This window comes from Protomyctophum bolini (genome assembly GCF_963924005.1).
Source record: "Protomyctophum bolini genome assembly, chromosome: 2".
NCBI classification, from domain to species: domain Eukaryota; kingdom Metazoa; phylum Chordata; class Actinopteri; order Myctophiformes; family Myctophidae; genus Protomyctophum; species Protomyctophum bolini.
Genome location: NC_137863.1, coordinates 12,363,900 through 12,386,880, shown reverse-complemented (window position 1 = coordinate 12,386,880; position 22,981 = coordinate 12,363,900). Strand labels below are relative to the sequence as shown.

General features: G+C 40.8%; 2 protein-coding genes across 6 annotated transcripts; one reads left to right on the top strand and one right to left on the bottom strand.

The window, feature by feature from the left end:
- The first annotated feature begins 3,322 nt into the window (after positions 1-3,322).
- cdk5rap1 (CDK5 regulatory subunit associated protein 1) lies at positions 3,323-12,655 on the top strand. Its single transcript, XM_080782732.1, has 13 exons — positions 3,323-3,844; positions 3,939-4,042; positions 4,126-4,160; positions 4,413-4,513; positions 4,983-5,193; positions 5,533-5,653; positions 6,978-7,208; positions 8,453-8,550; positions 9,159-9,214; positions 10,103-10,233; positions 10,787-10,936; positions 11,349-11,489; positions 12,114-12,655. The coding sequence occupies exons 1-13, from the start codon at positions 3,565-3,567 to the stop codon at positions 12,222-12,224; spliced, it is 1,770 nt and encodes a 589-aa protein (XP_080638858.1). The 5' UTR covers positions 3,323-3,564; the 3' UTR covers positions 12,225-12,655.
- Positions 12,656-12,792: 137 nt separating this feature from the next.
- On the bottom strand, positions 12,793-22,290 carry LOC308328694 (bactericidal permeability-increasing protein-like). Of its 5 annotated transcripts, none has more exons than XM_080782747.1 (17): positions 22,164-22,290; positions 18,891-18,959; positions 16,677-16,794; positions 16,454-16,568; positions 16,202-16,333; positions 15,964-16,119; positions 15,733-15,796; positions 15,114-15,174; positions 14,913-15,004; positions 14,609-14,785; positions 14,465-14,524; positions 14,210-14,377; positions 13,913-13,980; positions 13,780-13,822; positions 13,472-13,535; positions 13,282-13,358; positions 12,793-13,171 (listed from the first exon to the last, which is right to left on the bottom strand). In XM_080782747.1, exons 3-17 carry the CDS (start codon positions 16,777-16,779, stop codon positions 13,130-13,132), a joined length of 1,422 nt encoding a protein of 473 aa, XP_080638873.1. In that variant the 5' UTR covers positions 16,780-16,794; positions 18,891-18,959; positions 22,164-22,290; the 3' UTR covers positions 12,793-13,129. The 5 variants fall into 5 exon arrangements, with proteins under 5 accessions (XP_080638873.1, XP_080638872.1, XP_080638874.1 ...); XM_080782746.1 differs by having other exon boundaries at positions 22,207-22,284; XM_080782748.1 differs by having other exon boundaries at positions 18,891-18,955; positions 22,207-22,259.
- Positions 22,291-22,981: the final 691 nt, after the last annotated feature.

The window sequence follows — 22,981 nt, the reverse complement described above, 5'->3', positions numbered from 1 at the left end:
GTCTGTCTGTCTGTCTGTCTGTCTGTCTGTCTGTCTGTCTGCCTGCCTGCCTGCCTGCCTGCCTGCCTGTCTGTCTGTCTGTCTGTCTGTCTGTCTGTCTGTCTGCCTGCCTGCCTGCCTGCCTGCCTGTCTGTCTGTCTGTCTGTCTGTCTGAAAGTGCCACTACACTCTCCAGTTGGAGGGTCAGCAGTGATTGGCCAAGTGACTCCTCCTCCAGGCTTTCAGCTATAGACGAATCCACAGAGTGACGCCCCGGGCGCATTACACTTATTACACTACACTATTACACGTATTACACTATGCTATTACACTACTACACTTATTACACTGTGCTATTACACTTATCATAGTTCATAGTATCATTACACATGTCATATGCACACCGGTTCAGGTGGTGCATTCACACCCTACTCTTCCCCAGCTAAGCCCGGCCTATTCTCAGCCATTTCTGCCACTCAACCAGCTCAGTCCTCCTCCTGCTGCACCTCCAGTCCTGGTGCCTCCTGCTGCACCTCAAATATGTATTTGAATTTCTGTTGAAAAGAATTGCCTAATGTATTCTGTCGCACGCAAAAATAACAGACCTTCAAACTCACAATGCATATCAAATGGAGGTGTTGTGAGCTTGTAGGTTGGCTATTGTCGTCATGCGCCGCTGTGGTGTGACAAAGTATGAATGAGGCATAACACATCATCAATAAAAAAGAAGGTTTTCACTATGTTGTGGCACATTGTAGCACACTTTCTGCTTCTTTTATTTAATCGTTCATTTATTGAACGATTCATGATCCATGTTGGTACCTCCCAGGTGGGTGGATGCTGCTATGACATGTGTCATTACACTTATTACACAACACTATTACACGTATTACACTATGCTATTACACCACCACACTTATTACACTACGCTATTACACTACTACACTTATTACACTATGCTATTACACTACACTTATTACACTACTACACTTATTACACTATGCTATTACACTACTACACTTATTACACTGTGCTATTACACTACTACACTTATTACACTGTGCTATTACACTTATCATAGTTCATAGTATCATTACACATGTCATAGCAGCATCCACCCACCTGGGAGGTACCAACATAAATGAACGATTAAATAAAAGAAGCAGAAAGTGTGCTACAATGTGCCACAACATAGTGAAAACCTTCTTTTTTATTGATGATGTGTTATGCCTCATTCATACTTTGTCACACCACAGCGGCGCATGACGACAATAGCCAACCTACAAGCTCACAACACCTCCATTTGATATGCATTGTGAGTTTGAAGGTCTGTTATTTTTGCGTGCGACAGAATACATTAGGCAATTCTTTTCAACAGAAATTCAAATACATATTTGAGGTGCAGCAGGAGGCACCAGGACTGGAGGTGCAGCAGGAGGAGGACTGAGCTGGTTGAGTGGCAGAAATGGCTGAGAATAGGCCGGGCTTAGCTGGGGAAGAGTAGGGTGTGAATGCACCACCTGAACCGGTGTGCATATGACATGTGTAATGATACTATGAACTATGATAAGTGTAATAGCACAGTGTAATAAGTGTAGTAGTGTAATAGCATAGTGTAATACGTGTAATAGTGTAGTGTAATAAGTGTAATGCGCCCGGGGCGTCACTCTGTGGATTCGTCTATAGCTGAAAGCCTGGAGGAGGAGTCACTTGGCCAATCACTGCTGACCCTCCAACTGGAGAGTGTAGTGGCACTTTCAGACAGACAGACAGACAGACAGACAGACAGACAGACAGGCAGGCAGGCAGGCAGGCAGGCAGGCAGGCAGGCAGACAGACAGACAGACAGACAGACAGACAGACAGACACCCAGGCAGGCAGGCAGGCAGGCAGGCAGACAGACAGACAGACAGGCAGGCAGACGGACAGACAGACAGACAGACAGACAGGCAGACAGACAGACAGACAGACACCCAGGCAGGCAGGCAGACAGACAGACAGACAGACAGATCCATAATTCATCTCTAAATCTACAAATCACTCATATAGTACTACCACCAGTGCTTTTTTTTGTTGCTTTGTGACACTTTTGCCTAAAGTTACTTGCATGTGAATAGGCCTACAGTCCAATCAGCAGTACAATCTACAATCTGCACAGTATGACATCTAATTATTAACCTTTTACCCTACATACATTGCCTATATGAAATGAGCAGATCTACAAGATCACAACATTGTGAGCTAGCAGATCTGCTGTAACAAATAGGTCTATCTGACCAGCTTGACCAGACTGACTGACTATCTATAGCTCAATTATGTTTAGAAAGCCAGTTTCTGGCAGTGTCCAGCAATAACCAATTTATGGGAAAATATATTCAATAGGTTCTCAAGACCAGTGATTCCCAAACCTTTTCATGCCAAGTACCCCCACATTGATCTTATCATTCATGCGGACCCCCATTTTTAAAATATATTGCAGGGACCCCCATAAGAGAAGATTTTTACAGTTGTAGCAGTGATTCTCAACCAGTTTAATTTCAAAGAAGCACCGCCAGTTTGACATGCAACAGGCTACGGAGCCCCATTTAATGGCATTTATATCTCTGAGACCACAATTTATATTGTAAAATCATTGTTAATTTAACTGACTAATAATACATGATATCGGAGTACCAAACGTTGCATTGTGGTGTTAAATTCCTGAAACGATTATGCTAAATAGAAGATGTTTGGCTAACCAACGACATCTGTTCAAGAGCGTCTGACTGATACGTGATGCTGTTTTGAGCGTACGTGATACGTGATGACGTGAGTCTCATGCGCGAAGGACCCCACAGACATCCTGCAGCCACAGAGATCTTGTACCCAAGATCTTGTACAGGAAGAGTGACAGTGTGCACCCTTAGAGTAATAACTCTATGTGTGCACCTCAAAGTTTATACATTTGGAAATTTTGGTCTGATGTAAAATATGAATAGATGAATGCTTGAACATTTGACATTTAAGGCCTAATATCTCTAGTAATTGCTACAAAACCTGTGGATAGCCAAACATAAACAAGAAGTTGAAGGGTTAATTTATGTTCAAATCATTTGTAGGCTACTACTAATTATTATTACATTTAAGTAAAAATAGACAATTAAACAATCGAAATGTCCACATGTTTAGCTGCCCAGTCAGTGCTTACTTTTCCGGCAGTTACTGTATTCTACCTCTACCAACCTGACTCTGAGCATTTTTTTATCAGGCTGGAACCATTCATGGAGGAAGGCTTTTACGACGGACACCGTGCGGAATCTTTTGGCTGACGGACGCCATTGACATCCACCCTCTGCATCCACCACAACATTGGATTGGAGAATTTAACTCCCACACAGTAAATTATATTCGATATCATAGTACTATTGGAACAAATAGTTTAATCTTGAAACTACTTCTTCTATTTTAATGGCGACTTAACTAAGCACTAGTATGACCAATATTTATTATTATTAAAATAAGGTTGTGAGCATAGAATTGGGTTGGGAGATTAGTTGTGAATGATAGCCAACTATCACAAGTACGTTGAAAGGACAAGCTATTAATATGGAATACATTAGGCATCTTAGACCTTTGCTTCAGAACTCACACAAACGGTTACCTATACGCTGTCTACAAGACCATTATTGCTGTAAATCATCTAATAATATTGGATTAAGACCGAACAGGAGGGTGGACAAATTCAAGACTCGGCTAGTCTCAGGTCCAAGGTTTGAAGACTTTGTGAAAGGAGTGTCTATTAATAAATCCCCTGTTGACAATGAGAGGAGCACAGACAAACACGCCTATCTGTCTGAAGATTCAGAGCTGGGGAATGCAAGGAAAGGTTAGTATGCAACTTATGCACACTCAGTCTCATTTTGTTTATCATCAACTTTTTTTAGCTATAAATACTAAGCACATTTTTATTATTATTACAGTATGCTTTGAAACGTATGGCTGTCAAATGAATGTAAATGACACTGAGATAGCCTGGTCCATACTACAGAAGAAGGGATATCAACGGACTAATGAAGTTTCAGAGGTACATGAAAATACGTTTAAATTTTACATTACTAATTTCTGAAGTTTGTTGTGTGAGTGTCTAAATCTTCCTTGTGTTTACAGGCAGATGTTGTGCTTCTTGTAACATGCTCTATAAGGTAAGGGTAGGGTGAAAACATGAACCCATATCTGGTGAAAATCTCAAACAATGGATCAAACATTTTCCACTTTTCTAGGAATTACAAAAAGCAGCTATTGATTTGCAGTCATGCACTTTTAAATGATAATTTTAGTGTGTTTTCAAAGGATTCCGCAATGTAATTCTTAAATTCAATGAAAACGGGAAACCCAACTACACTGGAGTTTTCATTGAAAATAACAAAAGCACACTGCCATGCTACACTTTACAGAGAGAAAGCTGAACAAACAATTTGGAACAGACTACAGCAACTCACAGCGATGAAGAAGAAACGTTTAAAGACTCAAACACCAATGAAAATTGGGATTTTAGGTAAGTTACTGTGACCGTACTGTTTATGTGACCTTGTTTATTACAGACTTACTTTTTCGTTTTTTATTTACAGAGGGTAATAGCTGAGCACAAGTGCTCATTCTTAACAAGGCCCTGCACATAGAGACACACACACACACACACACACACACACACACACACACACACACACACACACTCACTCACTCACTCACTCACTCACTCACTCACTCACTCACTAAAACCTGGGAGCTGACCACAACCATAGTCTTGAGTAGTCCCACTGGTGCAGTTGGGGGTTCAGTGCCTCGCTCAAGGGCACTTCAGCAGTGTTGGAGGAATCAAACCAGAAACCTTCTGGCAACAAGTGCGTTCCTCTAACTTTTAGGACACCGCTGCCCCCGATCATTGCTATGGTACTAATGATCATGTGTGCTTGTGTTGTCCAGGTTGCATGGCTGTAATGATCATGTGTGATTGTGTTGTCCAGGTTGCATGGCTGAGAGGCTGAAGACGGAGCTTCTGGAGAGAGAGAAGCTGGTGGATGTTCTGGCCGGTCCAGATGCATATCGAGACCTTCCCCGCCTCTTGGCTATAGCTGGCGGGGGGCAACAGGCCAGCAACGTGCTCCTGTCACTAGAAGAGACCTATGCTGACATCATGCCTGTCCACCACACCCCTCACGGCTACAGTGCTTTTGTGTGAGTAAAGGACACTTTAGAGCCCAACAGTAATTTTTGTAAGTCCTCCTTATCAACACAGTAATGCAAGTTTGTTTGTAAAGCACATTTCATGCACTAACCGTGACTAACGTAATACAAGTTGATTTACATACTAAGTATAGTCTATGAGGTATAAAAAGTCATAAAAGGCATTTAACTATCCCAAGTGAAAGCACCTATGGAGATTCGTAACCCTATAGTACTGTAGTGGTGGATGATTGAATATAGTTTTCAGTCCATTTGATGCATTGTGCATTTATGTGTCTTTTACAGCCACTTCAGTAACACTTGACAGTTTTCTTTTCCTACCTCTGTTAGGTCTATCATGCGTGGGTGTGACAACATGTGCAGTTACTGCATCGTTCCCTTCACCCGTGGGAGAGAGAGGAGTCGACCTGTTATCTCCATCCTTGAGGAAATCCGGGTCCTATCTGAACAGGTGAGTTTTGCTTTTACATTAATGTTTACATTTTAGGAATTGAGCAGGTACTGTTCTTCAGAGCAACTTCAGTGCCTTTTTATGACAGGATACAAACAGTGCACAGCAGTTCTATGGATACTACTGTGCACTTGCTGGGAGTGTTTCCATGCTCTTATTTATGACAAGCACTCACAAACTGGATTGTGAGTGCCTGCCAATAAAATAAAAATAATGAATATAGAACAGTATGTTAGATTTAGCTAATAAATGAAATTACATTTGTATCTATTATATTTTCCAGAGACCCCAAGCGAAAGGGCTTTAATTGTGCAGTAAAAATAAAAGGTCAGTGTGACCGACTAGTCACTAACCAGGGCAAGGAAGGACACAACACATGGCAGCTTTCTTAAGTAGACCGTTTTATTCCTCCATGTGCAAGGAATAACACAACATACAGTATGACACTTTACACAGGAAAGCAGATAGCTCCCCACTGTCCGGACAGAAGCTCTTTCCTGAGTGTTGGTGGAGATGACTGATTTATCCTGTTGTGCCTTGACCAAGTCCATGCACAACAGGTACGCAGCCACGCCCAGCTCTGAGTCCAGTTCTAGTTTGACTCAGGCCAGGTGTGACTGCTTAAATCAGTCATCCTCCATCTCACAGTCAGATTGGATAAGTCAAATGTAGTAATTAAATATCTCCCAACCATAGGGTCTCTGAATCCCCGGTATATAAACTAGCAGATCTAAACGACAGGTGGTAGTTGGGGGGGTGAGCAGCAGTGTTTGAGAAAGACAGCAGTGGTGAGAGCAGCAGCAAAAGCTAGCAGGGATGACAAACTTCCAGATTAAATAGAGCGGTCTTGTTCGCGGGTGGGAAGCCGAATGTGGAGGCTTTGTCGCTGCATTGATGATTCCCACAAACGGTCAGGGTGCCTGTTCAGGGGGTTAGGAGGTGATTTTGAAAGATTTTGAAAAGAAAGAAATAAAGCGGTCTGAGAATTAAATGAGTGTGTGATTGGATAAGTGGAGGTGAACAGCTGCTCTGCGCATGTCTGTGCCAAGCACGACGCTCATCTGTATGATCGGGTGCACTCATTTTCCTACAGCCAGAGCATGTCCTGAGCAATGAGGGAGGAGCATATTTCTTAAATGGCAGGAGGAGATAACTTCAATAACTTGGTGTCCCTGTCAGCACAATTAATCGTTGACAGTGAGTGAGATATCAATGCCAAGGAGAAACAAGGATATTGGTAATCACCTGCTGGCTGCTGTACTGTATGTGCTGTATATTTGCTCATTCAATTGTAGTCATTAGCTTTTACTCTTTTACTTCCCAGGGTGTGAAAGAGGTGACATTGTTGGGTCAGAACGTAAACAGCTACAGGGACACTTCAGAGGAGCAGTTCTGCAGCGCCGACCCAACTCAGCTCAGCCATGGTTTCAGGACTATCTACCGCGCCAAGAAGGGAGGCATGCGCTTCGTTGACCTGCTAGACCGGGTGTCGAACATTGATCCTGATATGAGAATCAGATTCACCTCCCCTCATCCCAAAGATTTCCCAGATGAGGTGTGTTACACTGACACTAAAACCAAATTAAACTGAGGAAACGTTTTTTGGTCTATGCATGTGCCCAATGCACATTATGTAGAATAGAGAAGTTAAAAGAGCACTACTGGTGTCCTTCTCTCAAATGACAGGTGCTCATGGAAGGGAAAGATTATGACCAAAGGGCATTAACAAAATCCAGATTCGATACATTTATATGAATCTTCCAAAATGCCCTACACTTTGTGATGGCCCCTACAGACTGTAGGAGTTTTAAAGTTGTCGGCGAGTCATCAGACCATGATGTATTTCACACTACAAGAGTCTTTTAAAAAAATCGACTGTCATTATATCTGTGTGGCTTGATAAACGATTGATAGCCGACTAGGCATCACACACTGCAAGAGTTCACCAATATGCGATCCAGACCCGATACATAGGCTACATAATTTCAAATTCATCTCACGCACGTGCAGGATGCCGTGATACAAGTGCGAGACCGACACAGGATGCCTCTCTCTCTCTGCGTGCACATCACACACACAGGAATAGCCAGGCTACACAGGGAGAAATGTTCATGATAGCGTATAACTACGTGCGCTATAGCGAGACAGGACGTTGAAGCTTTATTTTCATCTCAGCGTATGCAAGTGTACAAACACACACACACACACACACACACAGCGCACACACAGCGCACAAGGTCCAAAAGTTTGCTCGGCACTGTTTATTCCGATGCGGTTTTATCACCATTATTATTATATAAGTGAAATGCATTGGTTTTATAGACTATTTAACAGCAACATTGGGCTAATATTGCTACCAATATGTACGACACAGGGATTTACCCAAGGAATAAAGGTTATACTGTATATATTATAATCTGATCGATACAAACAGACAGTGTCAGTGAGCACAGTTGTCCTGTGCTCTCATTGGCTGAAATATGGCCTTCTCGGTGAGTCGGTGTGCGGTCGCAACCCATTTCATACTGTATGATGTCCAGTCGGCGAGACAGCCAAATATCAAACCTGCTAGATATTCAGAAACGGTCGGGAAGGTGTCGGCGAGCGCTTTTAGCGGCACTGGATCTTCTCGCAGCTCCTTTCACACACAGCGAGCAAAACCTCAGCGATGAAAGCCCAGCGTCAGATACACTATCATACACTATAGTAATAGTTAGTATTGTATATACTAGAATAGTATGTTCACCTGGTTTATTAGGTGATTTATTGGTGTTTTCATCCTGGCTTGTGTATTTGCAGGTTTTGCAGCTAATTGAAGAGAGAGGGAACATCTGCAAGCAGCTCCACCTTCCAGCCCAGAGTGGTAGCAGCAAGGTCCTAAATTCTATGCGCCGTGGGTAAGATGACTCAATTAATCACTCTAATTATTTTAACTGAGTGGAAGACTCCTATTGTACCTGGTTTCACTAAATGGCTTTTGTATCGCTGATACACCTGGTCGAGGCTGCGGTGAAACGGGCAGGACAGTCTGGCAACATTATATATATGGGGCCCTATTACGGCTCATCTCGACTCCACTGTGTAACCTTCTTTGCTATATCTCTTTTTTGTTAATGTTTCATGTATTTATTATTTATATACATTACGATAGGCTGATGCATGTTTTATATGCATTATAGTCTGGTGTATATGTTGTTGTTAAAACTTAATAAAAACTCATATAATAAAAATGAATCACTCCTAGCATCTCTCGCATCCTTATTTTGGGCATGTCAAAATGTTTAAATGATTTTTGTTAAAGTAGCAAATCTACAAGCTCACAATGTGTCACAGTGCAAATTGCAATGTGTTCAGAGCTTGTAGAACGGCTATTATTTTTGCTACTGCTCATATGATAATTAGTATACAGGGCTTAGGGTTACTTTGGAATTTTGTTGAAGTGTTCCATAACATGTCTACACTCATCACGTCTCTTCATACACAACTGTCTTTGTACAATTTACAGCTATACAAGAGAGAGCTATCTGGAACTTGTGGAGAACATCAAGACCATTATTCCAGGTAGGGAGCACAATTTGTTCAAGATGTACTGAATGTTCCGCATTGCAATAGGAAATGTTCTGTTTTCAAAGTCATACTGTGAAACTTTTTCAATTGAATATTAACTTTCACCTGTATATTTCTCACAATAACCATTCCTGAGGAATGAGGGAGGAAATAGTTTGTATGGTAGACGGTGCAACAGTTTGTGTTTGTGGTGCTGGTTTAGAGGTATTTTCAGCGATGTCTGATCTACAATTCTATAGATGGTGACGCGTCTAGGTGTCTAATCCAGCTGCTTAATTCATTAATTTTATTGACATTATCAAAGGTAATATGTACCAGTAAGACGCGCAAACGCGGGAAGCGAACGCAGCTCGTACATATTTGGGTTTTTTTAAGATTTATTTTTAAGTTATTATTTTTTTAAGTTAAGTTATTTTTAAGTTAAGTTTTTAACTTAGCCATAACCATATAAGGAGTCCCCAAAGCAGCTATACGTCCAAATATGGAGTGTGTTGCATCAATCACAAACAAATCACTCAGCTCCATATATGGGCACAAAGGGGGGGGACACGGACACACACACAGACAGACAGACATGATCTGCTAGGTCTCATAGTAAGTGCTCACTGCTTTCGCAAATACAGTTGCTTTAGGTTATGTCTCCTTGTTTCTTTCAGATAATGACTTTGAAAAATGTCATTCTCTCTGCAGGTAGCAATTCATGCTGTAATTCGCTACCAACATTTAAGTTCTTACCAAGACGCCACCCCATGTTTTATGTACTGTAGTCATATATCCAAACTTTATCTTCATCTTCCATTAAAACAATCCCACACAACAGAAAATAAGGTTGAGGTATGATGGTCAGCCATGGATGTATAACCTGCTGTTATTGTGTCTCAGACGTGTGCCTGAGCAGTGACTTCATCGCAGGCTTCTGCGGGGAGACGGAGGATGACCACCAAATGACACTCTCATTGATCAGACAAGTGGGCTACAATGTGGGTTTCCTTTTTGCCTACAGCATGAGAAAGGTCAGTACTCATATTAACAAAACTAAAAGTGTTCAATCCAATTGTATTAATTCAAATGTATGTTTTCACACAATGTATGAAGAAAAAGGTCCTTTTGCGAACCTACGGAGGGACAGGTGTGTCAGAGCAATGAACTGGAAGAGTATTATAAGTGAAGACAGTGTGCAGGACTCCCATTTTTCCTACTCTTCACACAATGTGTAAAATGTCTGAACACCAGATTCGGGTGCAATTTGTTTAACAAATCACAGATTGGAACGTTTTGCTTTAATCCCTGGCCTGGATAGCACCAATGTAAAGTGATATACAACACTGTGGGAACTAAATTATTAATATATCATATTAGTATATGATATTAATTATTAGCATATCCTAAATAAAGTTCAGAAAAATGCCATATGTCATATGAATTAGAATCTGAGATTGATGATGGGACAACTGCTTTGAGTTATGTCTTAGTCTAGTAGTTTGAAATATAGACAAAAAACAACATTAAAAATTGTATTTATATTTTAAATCCTCTGTGTTCCTACTGTGTACCTTCTGTCCTCAGAAAACCCACGCCTTCCATCAGCTACAGGACGATGTGGCACCAGAGGTGAAGCGGAGCAGGTTGGAGGAGCTCATCTGTGTGTTCAGGGAGGAGGCAGCCAGGATTAACGCTGCCCTTATTGGCAGCACACAGCTCGTCCTGGTGGAGGGTGTGAGTACTGCAGGGCTTACCTGGCCACAAAGACGGCCACGATAAAAGAGTACCCTAACCCTTGTATAAACAAATGTACACCACATAGCTCACATTTGAAGTGTGAGGAAAAGCTTTTTGCTTAACCCATTTTGACCTGGGAACGATTCTATAAATGTCTTCTAAGTTCTGACAGTTGTCTGAAAAAGTGTTTCTATGTCAGTCGTTCTTCGATTTTTCTAAAATAGCAGACCTACAAGCTCGTAGCGCGCCACTTGGTGGCGCGCTATGAGCTTGTAGATCTGCTATTTTTCAATAGCTAAAGCATAACATAATGCTAACACCAAAAGGGGTTCCCGCCCAGAATGGGTTAAAGTCAATGCTGTGATAAAAGTAAATTCTGTTGCGTGCATGTCTCCTTTTTTGTGCACAGGAAAGTAAGAGATCTGCCTTGGAGCTATGTGGGAGAAGTGATGGGAACGTGAAGGTGATTTTCCCCAAAGATGACATAGCTGTTAAGCCTGCAGACTCTCACACTGCCCCGATTCACCCTGGGGACTATGTGCTGGTTAAGGTATTCCTGAGCGTTTGATTTTGTTTGGATGTGCTTTTGTCTTAAAGTCTTTATTTTACCATCTGATAGAGGTGCATTCACTTTTGGTGTTGAATAGTCTCACTCATTTTGGAACTTCTTTAACCAGTCCAATTTACAATTTACAAACTCTATGTAAAACTTATTTGACTTGTATAAAAAATGTAACTGTGTGGAATATCCCTAGTTCATTATGTCATTATAAACATTTAACTGTATGGAATATCCCTAGTTCATTATAAACAAAGCCTGATGGTCTGACCGCATTTTAACACCATAACATTCTAACAGAATTGTATTCTTGTTATGTTATAACAAATCCATAACATAATAGGGCCCATCAAATCACCCCCCATCTATCCTGAAAAAGACATGTACACCTAATGGCATCCACTACTCCCAGTAGTGAAAATTGTTAAATGCAGATTGGGCGAATAATTTATGTGAAAAATGCACAGTGACAAAAAAAACCCAACAAGAACTGCAAAAAGGTGACAAAATAATACATTTAGTGATCATTAGTATTATCAAAATGTAGCCGTGATTATCTCAATCATCCTTTAATTTTGTGCTTCCGTTTCCTTCTAAATGTTTCCCATGATGTAGATCTTATCAGCCAACTCCCAGAGCCTGAGAGGTCAGGCCGTGTGTCACAGCTCCCTGAGGGACACCGCCAGACACAACCCCAGTCTGTGTAATCAGCACCTTTCACTCTGATACAGACGCTGACCCAGTTCCCTCTTCAAGACCACAGACAGACACTATTTGAAGGTGTGTGATTGACATGAGAGATACACAGAGGACACAGGGTTTTTGCACACTATTTTCTTCTCTGAGAGGCTTAGAAATCAGTGGCCTGTGTAGTATTTTTTAGTGGCATTCTATGTTGGACAACTGGTAATCTGGTATACAGCTTAATGACTGTGATCATGGAGTTATGAAAACAAGAACAAATAAATGTTATTTATACAACAGGTCTTGACCATGAGTGTGTACACATTGAACTGTGAAAATACTGAAAGTGAAAAGGTTCTGGAATTTGATTAAGCTCAAATGGTGTATAATACAGTATGATACTGTCCTCTTGTGTCTCTAGTGAGCACCTGGTTTTCTCGTTCTCTCAGCCCCCAAAGCAGTTGTTTTGGCAAGTAACGAAGATAAGCCTAATGAAGCGAAATGCTTTGGGAGCTGCTTTGCTGTGTCCGGATTGTATTTATTTCTGTCCTGCACCTGCCCTATGTTTTGGATGTGCATTTCTGGTTCATCGTCATTGCATCTACCTCTGTTGGTAGGAATCACCCAAGCTTTATTTATTCTTACATGAAAACAGGAAAAAAAAATATTTGCAGGATATTTGTATATACAAAATGTAAACTACATGAATTACATACAACAATTGTAATGCAATTAATAATTGTAATGTACTTCAGCTGTTCACTGGCTTACAGTCGAGGGTTTTGAGGATTGGTGACAAAAGGCTGTGATAGTTCAATCGTTGTGACACCAATGGAAGAATGTACCTTGCACTAAAATCCTCCACGTACATTTTACTACATGAAGATTTCTGATTTTTGGAGTAGAACATGGAGGACTTTACTGTGTGGGAGAATCCAGTGTGTCATTCACTCTGTAAACTCAACATCTGTCCCAATCAGCATGTAGTCCTGCAGAGACAGGAAGACGGTGATATTAATGATCATAAAGTACAGTATGTCATTCTTAGAACACAAGCATTGCAATTTTTAAAGATCCCACACTAAGGTGAGTATCTTACCTTTAGGACTTGAAGTTGGGTGTTCACAAGGTTCATCTTTCCAATGGAAGGAAGTGGATATCCCTTTTCTAGGCGAGCTATGAGGGACATGTCAACAAGTTTATGTTAATGAATTGCAATATATACTGCTTTAATGATACTGAACGAGACCACGGTACACCATGTACAGACTAGCATACAAAGAACTCACCATTAACCTTCGGTATCACTGCCACTTTCAGGACCATTGAAAAGATGTTGTCAAGGGATTTGACCTGTTACAATAATAGTTACATAATAGTGGATTGATTAATTAACCTGAAGAATAGATCACACAATCTGAGCATATATTATTCATTTTTACCACTTAACCATAGCATCCCTATTCCGTGGGGGGCGAGGGCACATTTGCCAAAAATAACAGATCTAACATTTTAATGTGATTCATTGTAAGTTTGAAGTTTGGCTATTTTTGGAGAAGATATTTAGTCTAAGTACTAAGTATTGTATGTATCTTACCTGAAATTCACCCACATAACTAATCCCCAGTGTCATTTCCATCCTGTGCAATTGAGATAAAAATAATTAAATTCAAAGTGTGCACCTGTGAATGTGTGCCGTTAACTTGAACAAGCAATTCACAGGAACTCACGAGTTGAGGGTGACAGCTCCAGCGAGTTTCGTCCCAGTCACATGCAGTTGAGTGCTGACACTTGCGTCCTATAGAGATGACATGGTGAGCTTCAGAAGTACACTCAAATACAGGATGGCTGGGTATCTGTGTCGTAGGTTAATGATATTTATAGTACTTTACATTCGTTTCCAGTTCATATTCTTCTGTCATTCTTTATGTACTAACGCTGGAGAAAAAACAATGTTGCCCACTAGACCGTTGTGGTACCCTGCACCGAAACAGCCTTAGCAGAAGTAGAAGTTTGGTTCAACATACCATGTTTAGGATAAACAAAGGAGCTAGCGTTGTGTTGGGCTGGATGGCGTAGGCTGTTATCGTACTGGTAACTTGAAGTGTCATGTTGTTTGGTTCAAAAGTCATGACTGGGTCCTTCACCGTCTTTACGAGCAGTTTCATCATCAGACCTGGGAAACGCTTGGCAATCTGAAAATAGACATTCCAATACTGTAGTGTACATGTAACGTTGATGAGAAGAAGTAGTGAAATAATAGGGAGCTGTAATTCTATTACCTGTGGAATGAATGCTCCAAAGGTCCTGGTGTTCAGTCTGATGGGAGAGCTCGGCGGAATCTGTCGAGACAGAGTTGAGAACTCTTATGACATTCAGTTGATGTCATGAAAGTGGATTTATTTTTGATTAGGATGGTGGCTCACCATATCATCTGTGATGTACAGACTGAGAGCTCCGGCTTTGTTGTACACAAAGGCTCCAGAATTGATGGTGAAGGATGACACACCAATGTAAAGCATGTTGTTGTCTTGGGGAGATATGGAGAAAGCACTCGGGGAAAATGGAGGCTCCTGATGATGTCCAATGTTGTAGAATTCACCCTAAAGAGAGACCAGAGACAGAATTATGGGCTTAGAGATGGATGGAAACAGGACAAATTGAATCTTGCAACCACTGACCAGACATCAGAGAAATGCACAGAGATAGAAAGTTTCTGATTGCTCTTACCTTCAAACTAAAATCTATAGAAGAGTTGGAAATAGCCGGTGGTGCCACCATGGAGTATTCAATCTCTGCATAATTGTCCACTTTGGCTAGAACTGCAATGTAATATTATGTTCAACATTAACAAAACATTTTGTATTTCTTTCTTTATCCACTATAACTCCAGCTATATTATGAATACGTTTCTGCAAGCTTATATTTTACCATTGAGTGTTTTCAGGTGAGGGTTCAGCTCAGATATTGTATCAGCCACCAGGGGGCAGATCTGCAAAATAAAAAGGACCTCTATATTAGTACTGGACTACCAGCTGGTGATAAGTTGATTGTTAGTTAAATCTCTGAAACTGGATGCAGAGCATTTGCAATGAATGGCCTCTTAAAGTTAGGCACAAAAGAGACTTGTCTCCCTCTGCATGAGACGATTCCAGCCAAACGTAACTTTTAGTTGTTCAGATATCTTGTCACTGTCTCGTCACTATTGATATCGTACTACTTTACTATGATTTACCAGTTTAACAGTTTAACAGTAACCCAATTTCCATCAGCACCCTGTCGGTTAACAGCACTGATAGCAAACGGTGTTCAGGTGGGTCTAAATTTCTCAAAAAATGCTGCCCACCCAATCAGAAATGATAAATGGTACAGATCATTTTGTGGTATTTTTTTTATATTGGCTAAAACGAAATTCCCCATAACTTTTGATTGGGTGGGCAGGACCCTGATTGTGTTGTATTGATCACCTCCAGTGTTGATTAATGGGGGTAATGGGGGATAAAAAGAGGCATACAAAAGTTTCTTGGAAATAACCACTTTATTGTCTCACCTGTTTCTGCATTGCACTCCGTAGGGCCTTGTCAATAAATTTGCTGAAGAGATTGTACAGCCAGCTGGAAGAGGAAGTGATCAACAATTATGGGATCAGGGTGAGTCAAATTTGTTTCCAAAAGTTGTAAATATTCTACAGGTTTTGGTGCGCAACATGGCCCACAACCAAGTACTGTATAAATCAGGCATTACACTTCCTTATTCAGTATTCAATGTTCATAGCTTATACCTGGCTCCACCATGGAATTTGATGCTAGCGCCACCTAAAGTGGCCTCACAGTTGACACTGCTGACCGTTGGTCTGCCTGTCTCGTCACTATTGATAGAAATGCTGGTGGTGATGGTGAGTCCCTTCACACTCAGGTCAAAAGAGCCACTGTCCTTTCTATTGTGAGCAAGAGAGAAGTCAGTGGTGTTGCAACAATATACCACTATTGTAAGTTAAGAGGGCAGTAAATGCAACTCACATGAATCGTAAGTATCGTACCCTCCAGTTTCCATGTAGATTGATGAAGGCATTGCCAATTGACAGGCTGACACCTGTCCCCGGCACCAGCCCCAGGACAGATTTAGGTAATCCCAGAGTAACTATTTGCATTCTGTAATATACAATACAGAATGTTATGACAGTTATGACTGATTCCTTTAAACCTTTTGACCTTTAAAGAACCAGTCTTTGAGACGTTTGAAGGCAGTGGTGAATTTGTTGCGTGTCTTACGTTGACAAACTGTACTGGACTTTGCCAATGTGAGGCACTCGCTGTGTCCCTGATATATCCGGGACCTTGATAGTTTTGAGTTTCTGCTCGAGAGATGCCATCCCAATCTTCTTACCTGTCCACAGCCAAGCATGCAAAGTTAGATGAAAATTATGTATAAAGTATGACTCTGGAGACAGCAAAGCATGTCGACTGAATAGGGATGAGCTTTCCTCTGACTTACCATATTCAAGACCTTTCTCTGTTAGTTTGACCTTTACCCCAGCATTGGCGCTCAAGGTCACAGGGATGAAAGCCAAGAGGGCAAACCATGACCATGACAACATCTCAACAGTTGTGACCTGGAGAGGACAAAAGGATCTTCAATGTTCAAGTTCAGTGCTTTGTATTATTAGATCTTTGTTTTGATTTTTGTGATTAGACTGTTGTTGCCTTAGGAACATGATAATGAAAGGTTCCATTTTTCAGTAGTTTTATATTAGTTCCTACTTTAAACAATGGCCCATTGTCACATTTATATGACCGCAAGCAGGGATGATGAGAAGGGTCGTGACTTCCTTGTTCTTGGGGAATTTCCTCATAAAAAAGAGGAACACATAAAATGCTTCTTCTCAGAGCACAGGCAGTCTTATTTTGTTATGCTGACATATTGTCCCTGGCCCTGACCAAGATAATCTAAGAGACCGACTGAATATAGGCTACAGTTTGTCAATTCTTTTGCAGAAACAATGCAGCTGTATGGAGCTCCGAAAGAGCAAATTAGAAGATATCTACACGCTACAGTAGTACAGTCCCTCCCTAACCCCAGGCCTGTGAAAGAACTGAGTGTTGTAGATGTCAATAATAAAGGCACATGACCATTTTATTCAATTAAGATAAGTTTAACCCACTAAGAACTGGGGACAATTCTACAAATGTCTTCTAAATCCTGACAGTTTTCTGAAAACCTCATGTTTCTATGACAGTGGTTCTCAACCTTTTTCATGTCAAGGACCTCCAGAAATATATGTAATTGGCCACCGACCCCCATCTGAAAATATGTTGTTCCAGGGACCCCCCAGAAGAAGCAAAGTTTTGAGTTAAAAACGTTCGCTCTGCAAGAATATATATTCAAAGATTAGCACCACATTTTCACGTTTTTTCAAACTAGCTTGTATATCTGCTATTTCTCAATAGCTAAAGTATAACATAATGCTTAAAACACCAAGAGGGGTTCCCACCCTGAATGGGTTAAAGCCACAATCCAAAATGTATTTATTTATTTACTGAAAGTTATTGAATATTGAAGAAAATTAACCCTTTGCAGATTCAGATCATGTACAAATACATATTTTAACTACATATGCCTACATATATTCCAGTTTATTTTTATTTTTAAAAGTCGGTTTTGACTGGAGTTTCTGCACTTTGTTTATGGTAGGATCACAGACTGAGGCTTTTATAGAGTTAAAAAGTTAGTAGACAGCGCTGACTTCCTAAATCACTCACATGTGACTGCCATGTGGACTCTGTGGAAAGCCGTTTGTCTATTCAGGGAGCCTTGGTTTGAATCATTTCTGGGTCATCACATTGTGTCGAAAAGCTACGTTTAAAATGTACACGCTAGGCTTTAAAATGACTATGGATGAGAGCACAGTTAACTACCATAATCCATTAGGACCTGTGGCCAATTCGACAATATCTTCTAAATCCTAACGGTTCTCTGAAAAATCCATGCTGATATATTGTTGTTGTCGTCGGGCGGAAACTCTTCTCTCCATATTCTAACTTTTTGTGTTTTTTGTAAATGAATTCTCTACTTGATCATACAGCATGTGACAAAAGCATCAAAAGAAGCAGCGTGCCACATTTCAAGCTACTTTTGATGCTTTTGAGTTGGAGTCCTGAAAAGTAGCAATTTTGGACTTTTCCACCGACAGACGATATATATACAGTATATAGCAACATATTGTTCAGATAACTAATAGCTTTTTTAGGATCTGAAAAAAAAAAACCTGAAACTATAAACCAGTACAGTACTTGCATGTAGGAGGAACTACATCCCCCTTAAGTACAGGCATTACACAATACACATATTATTAAATTATGCAATATTGCATCCAGATTCCAGAGCATTTCAAGTCAAAGTAAAAGAGCATAAGCCATCTTCCTTAAGAAGACGTATGCCAGATTCCTTCCTCACAACATGAATTCTATGCTAAGCACTTATTCATAAAAGCTAAAAATTGATTTGATTTTTCTTTTTTGTGTGTGCAAAATACATGACAAATTTATGACACGCACAGAATTCATTATATAATTGACAGCTACACCACAATTATGAGGTACATTATCAAGACCGGGTTGGTATCAATTATAATTACATTACATTACAGGTATGAAAGGCAAATGTCTTCAGGGGGTGGCTCATCTATTCACTTATGCATTCAGTACTTACCCAACAAGGCGATAGGCAGCGTTGTGGCAGGCCAAACAAGGATTCTCCTCTGGAAATGTGTCACCCTGGCTGACAGAGGGCAGAGTGAAAGGGGAAAAGAGACACATGGTCTGTAATTCACTTACTCAATACTCAATCAGGAAGAGTGCATAGGGAACAAATGTATACTTTGTCGTACAAGTGTGTCGCTTCACTCGCTTGCCGAAAATGTAGTTGTAAATCAGGGTTGTACTGTACCACCAAAAGACATATACTTCTGGCAAGTCTGGTTGCTGACGGCCAGGAATTAAAGTTCAGACGTGTGCTCAATACAAACTGATGTCCAAAACATGTGGCTGGAGTTGATCACTAATTATTTATTCTCTGTAGCTAGTATCCTATACTTTAGCATACATAAACAAATAAACCGTCAAACGTACACAAACGACCAGCCCTCCTGCCACTGGTCTTCAACAACTGCGCCTGCTTTGGGACCTGGTTAAATATCTTGGCGACCTTGACCTTGACCAAGCCCTGCAGTGACGTCATCAAATAGCAGAATAGCACCTAATACTGTATTAGGTGTCAATAACTCTGCCTCATACTTGCATAGACTGCATAGATTCTCCAAAAAAATAACAAACCTATCAGAAAAGAGAATATTAATTCCCTTACTAATCATTAAGGAGAAATTATTATAATTATTATTATTATTTAAGCTGCAGCCTGCATAGAAATGTGAAATGTTAACTTTCAGCACCCTGGTCCAATTCCAGTGTGTTCATGACACTGGGATGAACTCTAGTACAGGCTGAACATTATATGTGATTTGTATTGTACTTATTGAGCTATTTAACATGATATACACAGTATATTTATATATACTGGGTACAAATACATTAAAATGTGTATACAAATACCCCCTCAAAATGCGAATAGCGGTGCCAATGAATGTATTTAATTAAATTACATGTACGGTATATTGTAATTTAGAAATACAGACTCTTACAAACACTACTCAGACGTCTTATCTGAAGTGAAAGATGACACCGGTACAATGCTCTGGGACATGTTGCATAATTAACGTTCATTACGTTTTTTTAATGTTCATTAACTTTTTTAAGAACATTTTGATTAGATGGGGGGGGGGGGGGGGATAACATTTAATTTTGACCTGTCCAATTATACAGTGTCCTTATTACACAACACAATAGTGTAAAAAGGCACCATTTAGGTGCTGCCGCAGCCTCTGCACCCCCTGATTTGTAGGTTACTCAGCTCAGTCAGCTGGAAAACAGACTCTTGTCAGGCAAAACAAGCTATTTCATAACTGTAGCCCAGCAGTTCCTCTGGGAACGTGTATAAACATGCAATGAATATACTCACTTACTTCCCATTTCATTGTGTGAACTTGTTTTCACATTGAAACTTCCAACATTGGTAAATATGTAATTGCTACAAAGCTCTTTGGGGGAAAACATTAACTTCAAAGCGTTTTGTATTTTGAAAATGCAACAATACTGTTCTCAGGAGTATTTTAAATTGCACAATGGGTGGTGCATGTATTCCCAACTTCATCATTCTGCGTGAGAAAGGGGGGGAGTCGGAATTTACTGGCAGACAAATCTGTATTGCCAAATAAAGCCCCGTCCTTTAAATTCAGTTTTCGCAATCAGTATCAAATAGTGCTGGTATTGTGTCTCTTTGGGGCTGTTTGGCAGGGTCACTTTCATATACTTTTTATACATGGGGCACACCCCATTTCCTAAAGTCCTCAGCTATTTTGTTTTCTCAATATTGAGCTCAAGGTTATTCTCTTGGCACCATTTTGTTTGCATAAGCCTAAGCCATGTTGTAGTTGTTGGTAATCAGACCATTGTGTCATCTGCGAACATAATGATAGTGTTGGAGCTCTGCTTGACCATGCAGTCGCCAGTGTAGATGGACTATAGGAGTGGGCTGAGGTTCTTTTGTGATGTGCCCATTACATGTTAATGGTTCAGGTAAGAAGTGTGAGTCCACAACATTTATGATTGCATGGGATCTGCCTGTCAAACAACCCAGCTGCAGAGGGTGGGCAAAGGGTGGGATTCACACTAAAGCTTGAGTGTGAATCCCACCCTTTGCCCACCCTCTGCACCCTCTCAGTCATGACTCATGCCACTACGGTATTAAATGTTAAAATCAATATACAGTATTCTCACATATTTTCCCTCCTTGGCATCCAATTGGGAAGGTGTCTTGGGCAATGTGATGGCAATTGCATCATCTTGTGGACCTGTTGCTCTCATGTGCAAATTGCAGGGGGTTGTGTCAGTGTGTGTGTGGCTGGTAGCCACACACACAAGATGTATTCCTTGATGGCCTGCTTGAAGCATGTTATGATGTGTTTGTGCTACGGGTCTGTAATCATTGAGGCCTGTGATTTTCACATTTTGGGGGAAGGGGATGATGGTGGAAGAAGTCTTGGGGTATGTTGGAGCATCGGCTAAGTAGAGGGAAAAATCACACCCGTGTGAACTGAGTGGTGCAACTCCGCCCTCTCTCTCTCTCTTATTAGCAGGCAACTGTGCAGCACTAATTCTCTCTCTCTCTCTCTCTCTCTTTCTGGCACAACAGTGCCCCTACTGGTATGGTAGTCATAGTCATACTGGTGCTCATGAACCAACACATACTGTACATAGGCACACACATAGGTGAACACGGACATTGCTGTTCCTTGGAGTGGTTGCACCACTCAAAAATAGGTTAGTTCAGATGTTCAACCCCTGAGGACACACCCTATCCTCAGGGCTGATATAGTACACACCATTGGGCAGCAGTAGCTCAGGAGATAGAGCTGCCGCCTGCATGGGAGCCGGAAGCTTCCTGGTTTGATTCCCTTGATCCCCCTGGCTGCGCGTTTAAGTGACCTTGAGTAAAATTCAGAACCCCTAAGTACTTAGAACACCGTCACGTAATGTGTAGTGTTCCTATGTTGTGGTATGTGTGTGATGGGTGAAGTAGAGTAGACTGTGTAAAGCATAAGTGGTTGGAAAGACTAGAAAAGGTTCTATATAAATTCAGTCCATTTACCATTTTTACCATCTAGCCCCATGGTCTTCTGTATGTCGATCATGATTTCAAGAAAACCAAATCAAGGCCATCTTCAGGAGATAGTCTTGAGCTTGAGCTGTACTACTGAGTACTGACTGCAGAAAGAGTGTCCACATCTCTAGGCCATTTATATACATTGTAACGACTTTGTACAACACATACGCTCACACAAAATGACATATCCACACACACACCCACCTCACAAAAGACTGGAACAAGTCAAATATTTATTTTGACTCACTTCAAAAGCAGCTGATACAGTCTCAGATGACAGCTACGGAGTGGAGCCTGTGGAGGCGTTGTTGCATTCACTTCTAATACATTTAAATGCAACACGCTCCTCAGTTACTTCCTCAAACTTTCTTACTTTGAGATTTTCTTCTTTATAGCCACTCCCTATGTGCAGACACCAACTGACAACAAACAATCCCATGTTCCGCCAAAGCCAATCCTTCACATCAACTATTTCTTATCTTGCCTACTGATAGGAATGTCAAAGGTTTCTGGAATGGGTGTAAGAATTGCTTCAGCCCCCCCTTATTTACTTAATTATCACAAGTTGGGCCACTAACTCCATCATATCGCAGATCAGCCAATTTGAACTCATGGCAATCCCACACAATTCAAGGTTCAAGGTTCAAGGTTGTACTTGTGTACATACATAAGAGTAAAACCTATTTTTGTACAATGCTGCCATCTAGGTGTTATTCGAAAAATAACAAACAACAAATAATACATTTTATTTTACACACGAAAGACAAGAAACAAAAGAAGCTTTGTAACCAAATTTATGACAACATGAAAATAACATGAAAAGGTTAATGATGCTGTCAACGGCTTATTGTAAATCAAGTAATACGCCTATAGGCCCTAGCCCTGGTCCAGTGCCCTATAGCGAGTCTCTCACTAACTCCCTGATGGGAATGCCTCTGCGCACACGGGTAAGAATTCCATTGCTATGCGAGGGGTCCAACTTTACCGAAAATAAACAAAACTACTCCGCTAATCACCGAAAC

Bases quoted from the DNA above. Each gene is read 5' to 3' on its own strand.
- LOC308328694 (XM_080782747.1), bottom strand. From the start codon at position 16,779: ATGTTGTCATGGTCATGGTTTGCCCTCTTGGCTTTCATCCCTGTGACC. The intron at 16,569-16,676 runs GTAAGTCAGAGG...GGCTGTGGACAG, and splicing joins AGAGAAAGGTCTTGAATATG to GTAAGAAGATTGGGATGGCA. The intron at 13,172-13,281 runs GTAAGATACTCA...CTGTCTCTGCAG, and splicing joins CCCAACTTCAAGTCCTAAAG to GACTACATGCTGATTGGGAC.
- cdk5rap1 (XM_080782732.1), top strand. From the start codon at position 3,565: ATGGAATACATTAGGCATCTTAGACCTTTGCTTCAGAACTCACACAAA. The intron at 5,194-5,532 runs GTGAGTAAAGGA...TACCTCTGTTAG, and splicing joins CACGGCTACAGTGCTTTTGT to GTCTATCATGCGTGGGTGTG. The intron at 7,209-8,452 runs GTGTGTTACACT...GTGTATTTGCAG, and splicing joins CCAAAGATTTCCCAGATGAG to GTTTTGCAGCTAATTGAAGA.